This window comes from Lissotriton vulgaris, unplaced genomic scaffold (assembly GCF_964263255.1).
Source record: "Lissotriton vulgaris unplaced genomic scaffold, aLisVul1.2 SCAFFOLD_1244, whole genome shotgun sequence".
Classification (NCBI taxonomy): Eukaryota; Metazoa; Chordata; class Amphibia; order Caudata; family Salamandridae; genus Lissotriton; species Lissotriton vulgaris.
Window position 1 is genome coordinate 438,940 of NW_028251837.1, and position 15,771 is coordinate 454,710.

Here is a 15,771-nt window from a genome sequence, read left to right on the forward strand (position 1 = left end):
TATCATTTACACGGATGGTTCGGCGCAGGTTGCGCATGGCTCTAAACATGCCTACGTTTCCGCTTGCGCCATTGTAGTCGGTGCCATGGTGAACGATGAGTTCAAGTCCAGTGTTGTGCACACGCAAACACTAGGGGACTGCACCGCACAATTAGCAGAGCTTCGTGCTCTTATGCTCGCGTTGGAGTACGCTGATCCTTGTGTGACGACTTTAATCGTAAGTGATTCTTACTACTGTGTCCAGTCTTATAATGAGAACTTGTTCTTTTGGATTCAGAATGATTTTCGTGATTCCAAAGGTAGCACAATAAAACATAAAATGATCTGGGTCCGAGTGGCGGAACTTAAAGAGAAACTGCCGCTCGTGTTTGTGATTCATACTCTCGGCCACCAGCGCGTGGGGGTCCACGCTGTTGGCAACTCGCTTGCTGATGAGGCAGCGAAGTCAGCGGTATCAAAATACTTGGTCGCGGCAGTCACAAGGTCCAAAAGCAAAATAGATGATGACATCTTGGCGGCTGTTGCTGCCACGGAGAAGGGAGGTAAATATCCTGCGAGGTTCCCTTCGAAGTACACATACCACTTAAGTCCCGATAAGGTTCCTTATGTGAAAATTCCTGAAGTTGGAGAGCGTCTAGTTCCCAACTCGGATCGCAGAGCTTCTCTGATTACAGCGGCTCATGAAGGTGTGGCGTCTGCGCATGCGGGCGTCTCAGCCACTGTATCTCAGCTACAACAGAGGTTCTGGTGGCGGGGACTGTACAAACAGACGCGCGATTATGTCCTTATGTGTGACATTTGTCAGCAGATCAAGCCTTCTACTGCTGCGCGTCCGCCTCAGACACAGTTGTACATCTCTAATAAACCACTTGGTTGTGTTTATTTGGATCACTGCGGTCCTTTTTCTTCTGATACTGCGTATAAATACATCTTAGTAGCAGTTGACTCATGCACACGCTTTGTGTGGGTATGGCCGCATCGAAGCGCTGATTCGCGAACTGTCATTAAGGATTTGCGTGTCTTTGTGGGAATCTTTGCTTGTGGTGCTTTCCATTCGGACCGGGGTCCGGCTTTCGCCTCTAAGGCGTATAAGGATGCTATGGTTTCGTTGGGAGTACAGGTGAAGTTTTCAAGTCCCTACAGGCCTGAGGGCAATTCTGTAGTAGAAAGAATGAACCGCGACTTAAAGCAATCTTTGACAGCCCGAGTTATAGGCACTGGTAGAAACTGGCTGACCCACCTCTATGGCGTGCAGCGTGCGCTTAATAATCTCCCTAGAAGGTCTCTGGGTGGGCGGACCCCATACGAAATGCTCTTTGGTATCAAGATGTACGTCCCTGACCTCGATGGTGCAGACTGCCAGGCCCAGGCCGCGGCCTTTGACGTAGATGAACATTGCAATGTTTTACAGGATCTACAAAAGACCAGAGACAGTCTTGCAAAGGAACACTTGCCCTCCACGTCGGATGATGCGTTGCAGATCCCGGTAGTTGGCTGGCTACCCCAAGTTGGAGAACTGGTTCGAGAGAAGATCGATAACAAGAAAGAGTTTGGTCCCTCATATCGAGCGCCGGTTCGAGTCCTTGGAGTGAAGGGCACAAGAACAGTCATTTTACCACCACTTCCATGTCGTAAAGAAAACAGATTTATTTCTATTGACAATGTCAAGACACACAGGGTGGCCGATTCTTCATAGCATGACACCGGCTGTATCCTGTCCTTCCATGGTGAGGCACTCTGTGCTGGCTATTACATCTGGTGCAGATCAGGAGGTGTCCCTCGAAATGCCTGCTATATCCAGTCCTTTATTAAATACTATTCCTGTTACTAACATTGATGAGGTGACCTATGCAGATCCTGCTGATTTATCTATGTCCGATTTACAAGCTCGTTTGGCTAACCAGTCCAGATTCTCTTTTGACTCTGATTCGGAACTTTCAAAGAAACCATCGACTATTGCAAAATATGCCACGTTGTTTAAAAAACATTTTCTGATTCCACCTTGGACATACATTTGGCTGATACTGTTTTCATTTTATCTTTTTATGTCAATTGGGTTTGTGTTTTATTTTTTTCGCCTGATCGATGGCCATTATGTGCAAGAAAGAACAGGAATTCGGTACCTTAATGGAACATTGGCCCCTCTTTCCTCCTCACATTCAGCACACAGACTAAAGAGAGACTTACATTCAGTAGAGATTACTGCTTGGCCTGTCCTTGATGGGATTGTGTGGGATGCGGTTAGGTTTCAGATACATGGCCCCACAGAAGTTATTAATGTTCCTAATGTGCTTAGAGTAAACATGGGAGATGTGATTAAGCAAAATATTCGTTCTGATGATTGGGATCTTCAGGCCGTAGAAGCATTGTTCTCTGATTTGAAATATTATGCGGCCTTTGATGCTGAGGATTTGTACTTGGATTCTGTTAATTATGGTGATTTGTTTTGCTATCAACATTATGGGAATCATTTCTTACACAAAACGAGTTCCGTGAGGGTTCCGGTAAACTACACACAGTGGGAACATTGTCCTGCGCCTTTGCAAGGGAGCTCGAGTACATTTCTGGGAAAATACTTATATTTTACAGATTTTGATCAATCAAATCCTGAGTCGTTTTATTTTAAAGTGAAACAGAAATTCATGTCCAAGGTCAGACTTACCGATACAAAATTGCTGTATTCAAAGTCCTTTCTTGACAGGTTAGCTGTGGAGGGCTATGAGTTATGGAAGGAAGCTATTGACCTTAAATCGGTTTGGGGTACCAAAGATTGGCAGGTACAAGGCACTGAGGCTTTGCATCGTGCATGTCTCATCTCGAATCACATGTTGTTTTTAAATTCTACTATTTCCCAGACAACATGTTTTGGATTGGCTACATCTAAAAAATTAAATGCACCAACCATCCCCGATTTGGAAGAATATTCAGGCTGGAATAATTTCACTACATTGTCCATAAGTGAGATGCGAGACCTATTGCACAATTCCTCCTTTAATATTTCCAGTTTTGATCCAGATGGGTGGCTTTTGTGGCAAAGAAGCTCTGATTCTTGCCAACGTCGTTTTTTGGGTTTGTCTGAAGGTTTTAAACACATCAGGCCGGATCCCCGTTTTGAAACAGATCACACAGTTACTACTTATTCAGTAGGCAAATTGTGTCAGAACTGGTTGCAACATTCCACTTTGGCTGCAGTAAAACTGCATCTGTCACGTTTGAATGAGAATATAGAACTGAATGATTTTATAAAAGGTCCGGCTAGGGGTAGATCTAAACGCTTTCTTTATGCTGTTTACAATGAAATTTGGAAATTTTCACAAGTTGAGGCAGCTAAACGCCTGAGGGCTATTGATCAAGCAAATTTGGAAAAAGTGCTTGCAGTGGTCGATAACAGTATTAACATGCTTTCTTCCAGAATTTACACATTGGATAATATTGTTTCTTCTGTTGTTGATATTGTACATGATGAAGTGTCCACGTTATACCATGGTCAGAATCAATTACGCTCTGTAATGCAGTTTGCCTGGACCCTACAGATACTTAAGGCTGGTCGAGTTCCCTGGACCTCATTGAACGTTTCATCCCTTTTCGCCCCTTTTAATCTGACTGAAAAACAGCGCATGCTTTCAATGCGTGATGCTTCATTTTCTATGTTACATATTGAGAAGCTAGAATCCTTACCTTTCTCTGTTGCTGAAACCACTACTGCCACGTGGCTTATTCATGGATTAATTACATTACCATTTCCCTTATATAAATTTACTAACTGTATGCGGTATATTGCTATAGGACGATATGAACCACTAGGCAATGCATTCCTACATGAGGCATGGTCCTTACCATACACATACAGATGTCTGAAGGATGGAAAAGAAGTGAATCTTAATGGTGAGGAATGCACACAGTCACCTGACCATTCATTAATATGCAGACACATTCAGTTACACGGTTCTTGTAATCAGGACCGCCCAAATTTAGCATGTGTTTTAAAAGGCACGCCAGTTCCAGCAGTGGTTCCCACATTTACATTATTGGCTAATGGTAGTTATTTGCTTTTAAACAACGAGTTATGTTGTGGGTTATTAATTGGTGTGGCTTATGTGGTAACTGTATCAGAGCGTGTGGTGTGTTGCAAGAATGTTCTATACCCACCCACGCATGGGTCTTCAGATGTCTCCATCTGGCCACGGATTCCAACCTTGGAAGCGAAGTTCAATGGTTTAAGCAGAATAAGGGCCCTTTTGTCTCAAAAACAAGTGACCCTGAGTTCGGCCCGGGAAACTTATGTCCTTCACATAGCTAACACCCGCACAGAGGTGCAGGCGCTTTTAAATACTGATTTGCGTTTCATTTCTGTGAGCTGGTGCACCAGATTTTTAATGCTTCTTCCACGACTGGGCTTGCACATTTTTTTAAATTGGTAAGCAGTGGCCTCGTGACTACGTTTGAAAAAGTTTTTGGTATCATTCCCACGTTTTTCCACTCTATTTTTTCGAGTTTGTTTGGTGGACTACCTGTGTTGCTGGCTGTAGCCGCTGGCATTTTATTGGTGTTTTTCTTCATAAAACATGGATGCCCATCCTGCACAAGAAGCCGTTCAACGCCTCCTGACACTGTGCCGTAATCGGATGCTCAATTACTATGGAACTTTGCCGCTTGCAGCATTAAGCACGGCCTATAGATTGTCATTTCGGTTCACCGACTTCACGTGTGTCCAACCTGTGTTTCACTGCCTGAGCTGCGAGTTCGATTGGGCCATTGATTTGTGCCTATGCTTGAGGACTGCTCCTGACGTCGATTTTGATCAGCTAATGCGTCCCGTGGTGGCTCACGAGCTGATCTGTTCTGGCGAAAGAGTTATGGCCTTGGCAGCGATAAATGGAGTTCTGGGCCAATGGGAGATCTCTGCAGCGGCGGATGCCTTTCTGACACACAGCGATCTGGTGAACCCACCGAGTTGTCCTCTGACGTTACAGGAGGATCCGATGCTGGAGGAGCACGTATGTTCTTTCCCATTGCTGAATTGGATTGCTGAACTATTTTCGGATGATGGCAGTGATTTCATACTGGAGGCTATTGCAACTTTCTTTGCATATACTTTCCAATCGTGACATGCCTGGGAGGAATGCTTTGTTGTGAAATATGACTTTCCCCTCGCTGAATTGGAGGGATGGACTGTGTTCAGCTGATGGAGAGTTCAATCACGTGATGTCGCTGAGGATAACGTCAATGTGGCACATGACTTTGGATATCGGATAAGTGCCTTGTTAGGTCTCGGCTAAAAGACGCGCGTAAGCGCGTCTCCGCCGAGATCTTATGTCACCGAGCGTGCTTCCCAGGAGACAGTCCTGGCCACGCGCATCCTTCCAGGCGATTTGTAACTGGAACGCGCGCTGTGGCCAGGCGCTGTCTCCTGGGAAGCGCAAGCACCACACACGCATGCGCATACACACACACAAGCGCGCATACACACACACAAGCGCCCATGCACGCACGCACATACATACATACAGAGACACCACCCCTGACTCATACACACACGCGCGCACACACACAAGTGCACCGAGGCCCCCCCTCCCCCGCCGTCACCGTCGCACACATACATACACACACGCACACACGAGCATACACACACACACAAGTGCACCAATCGCGCCCCAGAACTTACCTTACCTCAGCACGCGGCGCCCAACCTCCTGCTGGCCTGGCGCGGCCCCGGGGCTCTACACCGCTCACAGGAGCCCCGGGCCGCGAGACGCTACGACTCTGCCTGCCTCCTCTTCCGGTGTGAACGTGGCCCCGCCCCCGTCACAGGCGACCGTGCCTGACTTCCGGGGCGGCCGCGAAATGAGTAGGCTTGTTTTTTTTTAGCAGTCGCATAATATGTTTCACATTCTGTTCACATACTTTTTACAGAAAATGTTAACGACATTGCTATTTAACTAATGCATGTTACATTGCCAGTATTTACAAGGCAGCTTGCCTAATTTATTTTTTGATACAGCTGTATATTAATTGTAATGCACCAAATTGTAATAATAATTGTTTTTTCTACCTTATTTTATTTTGTGACACACCTATTGACATTGTACAATGTACATTAAAGCCTTTTGATTGTGTTTTACTGAAATGCAAGTTTAATAACTGAAACACTTTGCTCTGATCCGTGGGTGTTAGTGAGTGCAGAGTAGTGAGTGCAGAGCAGTGAGTGCAGAGCAGTGAGTGCAGAGCAGTGAGTAGTGAGTGCAGAGCAGTGAGTGCAGAGCAGTGAGTGCAGAGTAGTGAGTGCAGAGCAGTGAGTAGTGAGTGCAGAGCAGTGAGTGCAGAGCAGTGAGTGCAGAGTAGTGAGTGCAGAGCAGTGAGTGCAGAGTAGTGAGTGCAGAGTAGTGAGTGCAGAGCAGTGAGTGCAGAGCAGTGAGTAGTGAGTGCAGAGCAGTGAGTGCAGAGCAGTGAGTAGTGAGTGCAGAGCAGTGAGTGCAGAGTAGTGAGTGCAGAGTAGTGAGTGCAGAGTAGTGAGTGCAGAGTAGTGAGTGCAGAGTAGTGAGTGCAGAGTAGTGAGTGCAGAGTAGTGAGTGCAGAGTAGTGAGTGCAGAGTAGTGAGTGCAGAGTAGTGAGTGCAGAGTAGTGAGTGCAGAGCAGTGAGTAGTGAGTGCAGAGCAGTGAGTAGTGAGTGCAGAGTAGTGAGTAGTGAGTGCAGAGTAGTGAGTAGTGAGTGCAAAGTAGTGAGCGCAGAGTAGTGAGTGGAGAGTGCAAAGTAGTGAGTGCAGAGTAGTGAGTGCAGAGTAGTGAGTGCAGAGTAGTGAGTGCAGAGTAGTGAGTGCAGAGTAGTGAGTGCAGAGTAGTGAGTGCAGAGTAGTGAGTGCAGAGTAGTGAGTGCAGAGTAGTGAGTGCAGAGTAGTGAGTGCAGAGTAGTGAGTGCAGAGTAGTGAGTGCAGAGTAGTGAGTGCAGAGTAGTGAGTGCAGAGTAGTGAGTGCAGAGTAGTGAGTGCAGAGTAGTGAGTGCAGAGTAGTGAGTGCAGAGTAGTGAGTGCACAGTAGTGAGTGCAGAGTAGTGAGTGCAGAGTAGTGAGTGCAGAGTAGTGAGTGCAGAGTAGTGAGTGCAGAGTAGTGAGTGCAGAGTAGTGAGTGCACAGTAGTGAGTGCACAGTAGTGAGTGCACAGTAGTGAGTGCACAGTAGTGAGTGCACAGTAGTGAGTGCACAGTAGTGAGTGCACAGTAGTGAGTGCACAGTAGTGAGTGCACAGTAGTGAGTGCACAGTAGTGAGTGCACAGTAGTGAGTGCAGAGTAGTGAGTGCAGAGTAGTGAGTGCAGAGTAGTGAGTGCAGAGTAGTGAGTGCAGAGTAGTGTGCGCAGAGTAGTGAGTGCGCAGAGTAGTGAGTGCGCAGAGTAGTGAGTGCGCAGAGTAGTGAGTGCGCAGAGTAGTGAGTGCGCAGAGTAGTGAGTGCGCAGAGTAGTGAGTGCGCAGAGTAGTGAGTGCGCAGAGTAGTGAGTGCGCAGAGTAGTGAGTGTGCAGAGTAGTGAGTGTGCAGAGTAGTGAGTGTGCAGAGTAGTGAGTGTGCAGAGTAGTGAGTAGTGAGTGCAGAGTAGTGAGTGCAGAGTAGTGAGTGCAGAGTAGTGAGTGCAGAGTAGTGAGTGCAGAGTAGTGAGTGCAGAGTAGTGAGTGCAGAGTAGTGAGTGCAGAGTAGTGAGTGCAGAGTAGTGAGTGCAGAGTAGTGAGTGCAGAGTAGTGAGTGCAGAGTAGTGAGTGTGCAGAGTAGTGAGTGTGCAGAGTAGTGAGTGTGCAGAGTAGTGAGTGTGCAGAGTAGTGAGTGTGCAGAGTAGTGAGTGTGCAGAGTAGTGAGTGTGCAGAGTGAGTGTGCAGAGCATTGTGTGCTGTTGAGTGCAGAGTGCTGTGTATTGGCAATGTTAATGACAATGCCGATTATTTGTGATTTAAAGAAAAAAAAAATGTCATGAGCAATGCCAATAGCTCTACCTTTAATGATGCCGAGACCATTGCATTGCAAATGCTTGTTTTTTCTCTTACAGACATTTGAATTGATGCGGCCTGGTCCTACATTTCATATTTTTGAGACCTGGCGGATAACTTTTGGTTCGAAAGTTTTGTTTTTATTTTTAGATTTGAGGCCACTGTAGGCATTCATACATATTCATTCATACATATTTTTAGCTTATTTTAGCTCAAGATTATTGAACTTTGCTTTCAATTTTTGTATCTGATTTAGTATTGCCTTTTCCCTTATGTTTGACGGTGCTCGGACCAATGGGGGGGTGTCATATGGATACTTCGTTACATATATTGCGTTAAGTTAGCATGAGTGCATTACATGTTTAAACAGCCTTTTTTCCTTCGGCTTCAGTTTTGCACACGACACATACTTGTTGTTGTCGCTTTCACCCTAGAAGCGGTGAGGTGGTTTATTTGAGAATAATATGTTATTTCTATGCTATCAGCTTTGCCTGGTACACTTGGTACAACTGTCTGCACACTGAGAGCTGCACACTCTAAAATTAACCTAACACAAGGTTGCTGGGAGGCCTGATCCTCGCACCACATTAGACATAACACAAATAATGTTGATGCCAACATTTTGGGCTCTACGCGGGTTTAAGATAGAGTTACACGGAATGAACGTAGACACTTGGTGCTGCGCATGAAGAGAGCTGGTAGCTGTTGATGTGATCTACTCCTACTGACATTTAGAGGTATGGGTTCGCCCTGCTACAGCCCGAATGAGACCTTCTTAGATATAAAATAATATGCTAAAATAGGGTGCGCGAAATATAGATGATATAGATTTCTATAGATTTTGCATTGTAACATGCTATCACCTTTTGCTTACTATGGATTAGTGACTATGCTGCTGACTCTGATTTTTATAATCTGCATTTTGGTATTATACAAGATACTGCGTTTGAGAACTTTGCATTGAATAATAAATATTTCAAACTTGCACTTGTGTTCTTTGACTCTCAGTTTTGGTTTGAAATGATTATATAACGAAAGAGTGTTCATGTGTTCCACGATTCCTGAGGTATTCTAAAGTTCATGTTCTGGTTTGTCTAAGACATGGATCATTCCATAATGAGCCATGAGACACTGTAGCTAGCTAGGTAAGGGGATTTCTGACACTGAGATGAGTTTTGGATCATCCTAACTCACTGAGGTTCTAGATCTCTATGCACAGTTCTGTGGGAGAACGGAAACCCTGCTACAGTGCGTGGCACAATAATTGCTGCAATCCACAGGTGACTTAACTTCCCATGTCACTGGTGTATTCGCACACTATTTACTGTGTCTCAGAGGAGAGCTAAATATGCCAATAATGGAGCACATCCACTGGGCACTGGACAGCAGTGCCCCAGTGTCCAGAATCTAAAAACCAGCAAGAAAAACAAAATCAGCAAAAATGGGGGTGACCATGCCAACAGGGGCATTGTCTCACAGTCATGGTGTTTCTCCTGTTATACATTTTGTTAACACATTTATTGTGTTTGACACACTTGTACGCTAAATATCACATTTTCCTAATATTGAATCCTTAGTACCCAGTCCACATTGGTCCATGGGTTGTTGCTGTGGTTTTTATACAAGACCCACCAGAATAACATGGGACCCTCACTACATGGAGCTAGATAGATGCAACACTAATGACCCGGCAAAGAAGTCTATGCCCAATTCGCACTAGGTCACTTGTCCAGACTGCAGGAAAGCATCCTGTCTGTGCTTGGCATTAAGCTACATAAGATTCTACAGCAAGGGAGCAGAGGCAAAGCTGTAGCTGGTGCATCATTCCTGGGGCCCAGGGATGCAAGGGCCCCCTTTGCACCACAATTTGGGATGTAATTTCTACCAAACTGGGGACAGAGGACATTTATTTTGCTTGCATCAAGGCCAATGGAAACCTTGATTTACCACAGCTAGGCAAGCTGATTGAACTAACAGAAAAAACAGCACACATGGATGTAGGTCCCTCAGCAATGCAAGTCAAAGACCAACCCATGGGACCGGTGGACCTAAATCAGTATTAGAAAGGAGCATCCAGCTGGAAAACAGCTATGCGGCTTAGCGAAACAGACATTCATGTAGGTGCCACTGACAGAATGTGCTACAAAGCGCTACATACACTGCACTACGGAGGAGCTGCGGAAAAGAGAAACACTTTGGAAAAAGTATGTCAGTCAGTAGCCCAGCCACCTTTTCACTGCTACATACTGATTCATATGAAGTAGGCGATAATGCAGTTATGTAGTATTTAGCTATATAAATATCAAGCAATATTACTACCCTACTTAATGGTACTCAATTTCTCTACCTCAGAGGAATGAATGGCTGAGTCAGCCTTTCTAGATTTGAAGTGCAGGTCTGATTTTGAGGGTGTACTTCCTTTGCCGAGGTATCTTACTAGAGAGGAAGGGATTGAAGGAGATGGATTAAGATGCTGAGAAACACAAACAAAGGAGAGGTGTAACACGTAAAAGAACAGAAGCCAGCCCCAGAATGGTCTTGAGATTTGCTTTGAGGGAGCACAAGATGAAGAACAGAAGGTCTTATCACAGGACTAATATGTATGTGTACGATTAGATTATTATTGGGGTGTGTTGTGAATACCCACCTCAAGGACTAGGGGGAGATTTTAAAATCCCCAAATTAACCTGAGCTCATCCCCGTGGTAGCTGTCAGAGCTGACATCGTTACTTTAGGGCAATGTGCAAAGTAAGTATGCAGGACTAGAACAAAACCGAAATGGAAAACAAGATTTCCAAACCAAATTTGAAAAATAGAGTAAAATGTAATAAACAAAATTACACCAAAATTACAACAATACAATTAAGGGAACTGGAGGTATGAATTTCTAATTTGAAACAGTGTCAAGAAGCACAGAGTGCCAATGATAGTCAATATTTTTGGTAGACGGAGACCCAAGCATGATATGATGCTGGCTGCGATTGAGTGCTGCCGGATACACTAACCAGGTTTGTCATGGTCAAGGATTTTACCTTCTGAATTTAGTTTTAAGTCTCAGCTCACCACACAAATACACTTCTAAGGTCACCCAGGACCTGAAGGGCGGCACTTAGAGACTCACAGGGTGTCAAGGCAGAGGGCAAAGAGCAGGGTCCAGTGCCACTGGTCAGCTGAGCAATTGCAGAAATGCCTCTTGTAGTTTGATGTATACCTGTTGCTTGAACAGTAAGCCCGTTTTATGTCCCTTGGAGTGCACTTCTTTGTTGTGGGTACAAGAGGGGCTTTTAGGGCTCATTACAGGTCAGAGGCAGCAGATCCAATGCTCTTCTGTTCTTCCTTATGTTCAGTGTGCTGAAGTGGGTGCCAGGAGATGCCACTTGTCTGTCTGGCATAAACTAGTGGAAGGGAATGTCTTCTGGTTACACCCTACCCAATGGATTAAAAGTTTCTGTGCCCAACCATAACCACTTTTTGGCATTTTCAAGATGGCTAAACTCTTCTTTACAATGAACTTGGGCTAGAGGCGTGTTGGAGGGGGGTGGGGGGGTTCTTTGGTAATCCTTGTTTCCTCCCACATCCGACACTAAAATCCACGTTGGGGCATTCACTGTACCCTCCAATAAAACCATAGAAAGTAGTCAGGGTTATGTTAACTTTAAAGTCATACATGTCCTACTTTTAAATATTATGCACCCTACCTCATGGGCAAAAAGACCTACATGGGTTGACTTATAGCTATTTAAAAGTAGGTTTTGTCCTGTCAAAAGGGGTTATTTTAACAGTTTAAAACTGTAATAATGATGCTACAATTTGTCAGGCCTGCAGTCATGTCTGCATGTCATTGCACTCTAGCAGGTTGCACAATGAGTGCTGCTGTCCACGAGTCACATTTAAATTTCAAGTCCTGGGTACAGTTTGTACAATAAACTAAGAATTTACAGGTAAGTTAAATATGACTATTAGGAGCATGCCAATTTCACTATGTTAAAAGGAGGTGCACAGGTATTTTAACCCTGGTTAGCAGGGGTAAAGTGCACAGAATTCTACTATAAGTGAAAATACAGTGTCCAGCAAAAGATTAAAAATACGGGGTGATCCTGTAGAAAAGGCAGATTTCCTGCAGAATGTATGTATTGATATGTATATAGTGCAAACCTAACAATGATGCAAAACAGCGCTGTATAATCGCATGAGGGGGTGGGAGATCATCTTCAAGATCATTTACATCAAGTGGTGATTACAAAAATATATTCTACACAAAATTAGGTGCAGGGAGATTAAAGGCACTTGCAAGAATCACACACTGTTTAAGTCTAGTGTTGTGTCTGGGATTCGAACCTGGGTCCTCGAGTTTCAAATTTGCAGCTCAAGCTGTCAGGCCACATTTATTACACTTTGTGGGTTGCATTTTACACCTTTAATTAAAAGCGTAGAATATTTACAACGTTTTTTCTAATGCATTGAAGAATTGATCCTCTTTGTGTGTATATCCGCAAAATAAATATTACAATACGCATTTTGGTAATACGTCTGATCCTTCAGTATTCACCCTAAAAAGGGACCAACCTAGCAGGAGTCCCCTAGAAAGCAAACTAGTACAGTCAATGAGAAACATGAATACAGTCCCCAACTTACCTTCAGCCGACCATCAGCAACTGCCCGGTTAATAGCTACGGCAATGCACACCCGGCCTTTCTGATCAGAATAGAGAATACGCGCCTGGGAACCAACAACCTAGTGAATTAAAAGTAAAAATGGATACTCTTAGTCCAGTTGCTCTAAAAATTAACATCTAACAGTTTGCATCTGTCAAAACTGTGCTGAATTGATTATTGGTGATGGATCATATTTGGAAACAGAGTAAAATGTTCACAACCTGGGGTTTACATAGTAAAAGACAGACTAAAATTGAGACTCAGTGAGCACGGGCATTATTAAACATAACTGCCCGATACGCACCGTCCCTTTCTCAAAGACTTTTTACTGGATACACTGGAACAGAAGGGTGAGAGTAGCAAATTTACTGCTGCAAAGTCTGCTCTGGTCTAGAATGTGTGCACCAAGTGTGGGCAGTTTATCCTGTAGGTTTTCCAGAAGCAAACAGAATCTTACTTTTAAGATCTACTGCACAAGAATAATCTTATGAATGACGGTTTCTGCATACAACATATCTAGGAGATATATCAGTTAATGAAATAATTGTTTTCTATTTTGTTTTCCATTGCAGTAGTCTTCCTTAATGTTTTACTCAGGACTCAAAATGCAATCCAGAGCTATTGGCTTTGCCAATGCTCATTTTTCTCTTTGGAGGCTTGTTCAGTCAAAGTTTGCCGGGCACATTGTGTATTCTACTTATTCAACGCTACACATCTTGTAGGACTAAATTCGCCTTGGAGCTTGCTTTTTAGTTAGCCCTAGACCGTATTCAGTGTTATTTGACTTTGACCCTTGTATTATATTTGTCTCTGAAGTCAACAGCCTTATACTACTTTCACAGAGTTGAAAAGTTACCTTTAGAATAGTTAGAGGGCTCAGAAGTGACTGAATGCAGATATGTTGTGCTAATTAAAACTCCTAATTAAATAGGCTAGTTTGATATATTACACAGCAAAAAGGCACCAGCTCTAAATGTTTCCAACGTTGCCAGCTCGATATCTTATTAGGCATCAAGGAGATGAGATACATAATTTAATGCGTGGAAATTCAGTTTACTCTTGAGATGTAAAATAGTCCCTCTGTCATTGAAATGCAGTTGCTCCCTGGGAAGTAGAATTATATTCCAAACAGTCAATAGCATGGCAGAGATACTCCTTTTGGAAGGGCCAAAGGCCTTTATGTATAGTTTAAAGAATTGGTAACAAAAGATTTGCAGAGAAATGCACTTTCAAGCCAGTCCTAAAATGTCCAGCCACCAGTCCATCACTCAGTACCAGAGTGTCAACCTTGCCAATCTAACCATGGAGGCATGAAGCCCAGAGAACATGGGGCGAGAAGCATAATCCTGGCAGTCTGCACTACTCAGCTTCTTATAACAATACAATAATTCTACCTGAAGATTATCTCTTTGATCATACTCCATCACTCTCATGCAAGCACATATCCAATCAGGAATACACGGGTACTGTGACTCAAATCTCCCATCACACTCTCACTCAGCCCTATATGGAAGAGTTAGCAACACTTTAAGAGGACGGATGTAGAGCTTTGTCTTCCGCTCGGTCATCCCCTGTGTGCACCCTTTCTTCTGAACTTCTCCACCACTTGTTTTTTAAATATATGACCCTGGCTTTGTCAGATGGTGACCTACTTAGGTTGAGTCCAGATGACTTCAATAGTCTCTGGAAACTGTATCTTGGGGACATGGTCCTTACAGTAGTAGTAGTAGTAAGTAAGCTTTATTCGATTTTTCAGATAAAATCATAAAAGCACAACAAATACATCAATTGAAAATTCATATACATAATTGATACAAATAGTCGCTTACTTTAACATTTATAAAAGACATTCATTTGGGAGACGAAATAAAACACCATTATTATAAAAATGAGATTCAATATCATCAAACAACCACAGGCATCCAAGTGTCAGGAGGAGAAATGTTCCTTACAGAATATGTGGATGCAACTACATATGTAAACAGTTACCAAGGAGTGGGACTAGAATAGTACACTGAACAGAGACTCTCTACCTTAAGTTGCTCTTCTCCTCGCCTTCTGAGACAAAAACACTTCTATTTCCAGTACTTGGACTTGTAGATGTGGGAACAGATTTTTCTCCACCAGGAACATGGGTATTTTCTCATGACACATGCTGTACTGAGGATAAATAAATGTATGTGTGGAGCCAAAGCCCCTCTTTCAGTAGTGCTTCCTGAAGCTCATTCTGTTGATTTAGTAGGTCTGAGACAGCTGCCCTGTCAAGCTAGACCCAAATAGGAGGAACATATTATTATTATTATTATTATTATTATTATTATTAATTGTGTTTTGTTAAGCGCAAACAACCCGGAGGCCTCGTAGCGCTGTGTATAGTCAGACTAGTATGAAATGAGAAAACCGGTTTAGATGAAAAGTAGTTCCTTCCGAAATTTCAGAAGGTTGGGTTCACTGCGAAGGGTAGTAGGCAAGGAATTCCAGGCTTTTGCAGCGTTCCAGGAAAAGGAACGCCCGCCCCATCTGGTGCGTCTGATTTTATTAACGGTGGCCAGGAATGCTGTGCTAGAACCCAATGATCTGTGGGGGAGGTAGGGGGGTCGCTAAGGAACAGATCATGGTAGGTGCGGTCTTCCACATGGCCTTGTGCATGATGCACATGGATTTGAACAATACTCTGGCCTTAATGGGAAGCCAGTGCAATTTCTTCAGAGCCGCTGTTCCTGATTCCCGCTGATTGAGGCCCAACAAAAGGCGGGCTGCAGCATTTTGAGTCACCTGAATCTTCCTTATTGTGGAGGCAGGAGCCCCTAGGTATAAGGAGTTGCCATAGTCCAGACGGGACAAGATAATGGCTTGCACCATTATTCTGCGGGCTTGAAAAGGGAGGAGTGGCAACACTTTCCTAAGCATGCGCATAAGACCAAAGCAGGTCGCGGACAAAATGGTTGCTTGCTGAATGAAGCTTAAGTTTGCGTCCAGCCAAATGCCCAGACTTTTTATATGGGGCTTTGGTTGGGGCGGGGTGCCCATACATGGGGGCCATTCCATCAGAGGGCTAGGAATAGTTGGATTACCTAAAATCAGGAGCTCCGTTTTTTCGCCGTTTAGCTTCAGGTGCGAAGCGGCCATCCACTGGGTAACCGCAACC

At 44.1% G+C, this 15,771-nt stretch overlaps 1 protein-coding gene across 2 annotated transcripts in view; it reads right to left on the reverse strand.

Moving 5' to 3' along the window:
• Window positions 1-15,771, reverse strand: part of UROC1 (urocanate hydratase 1) — a 216,284-nt gene that overhangs the window by 50,696 nt on the left and 149,817 nt on the right. For both annotated transcript variants that reach the window (XM_086950924.1, XM_086950925.1), the window contains exon 16: window positions 12,604-12,702. In XM_086950924.1, the coding sequence (XP_086807050.1) occupies window positions 12,604-12,702 (99 nt within the window). The remainder of the gene's footprint in view (window positions 1-12,603; window positions 12,703-15,771) is intronic.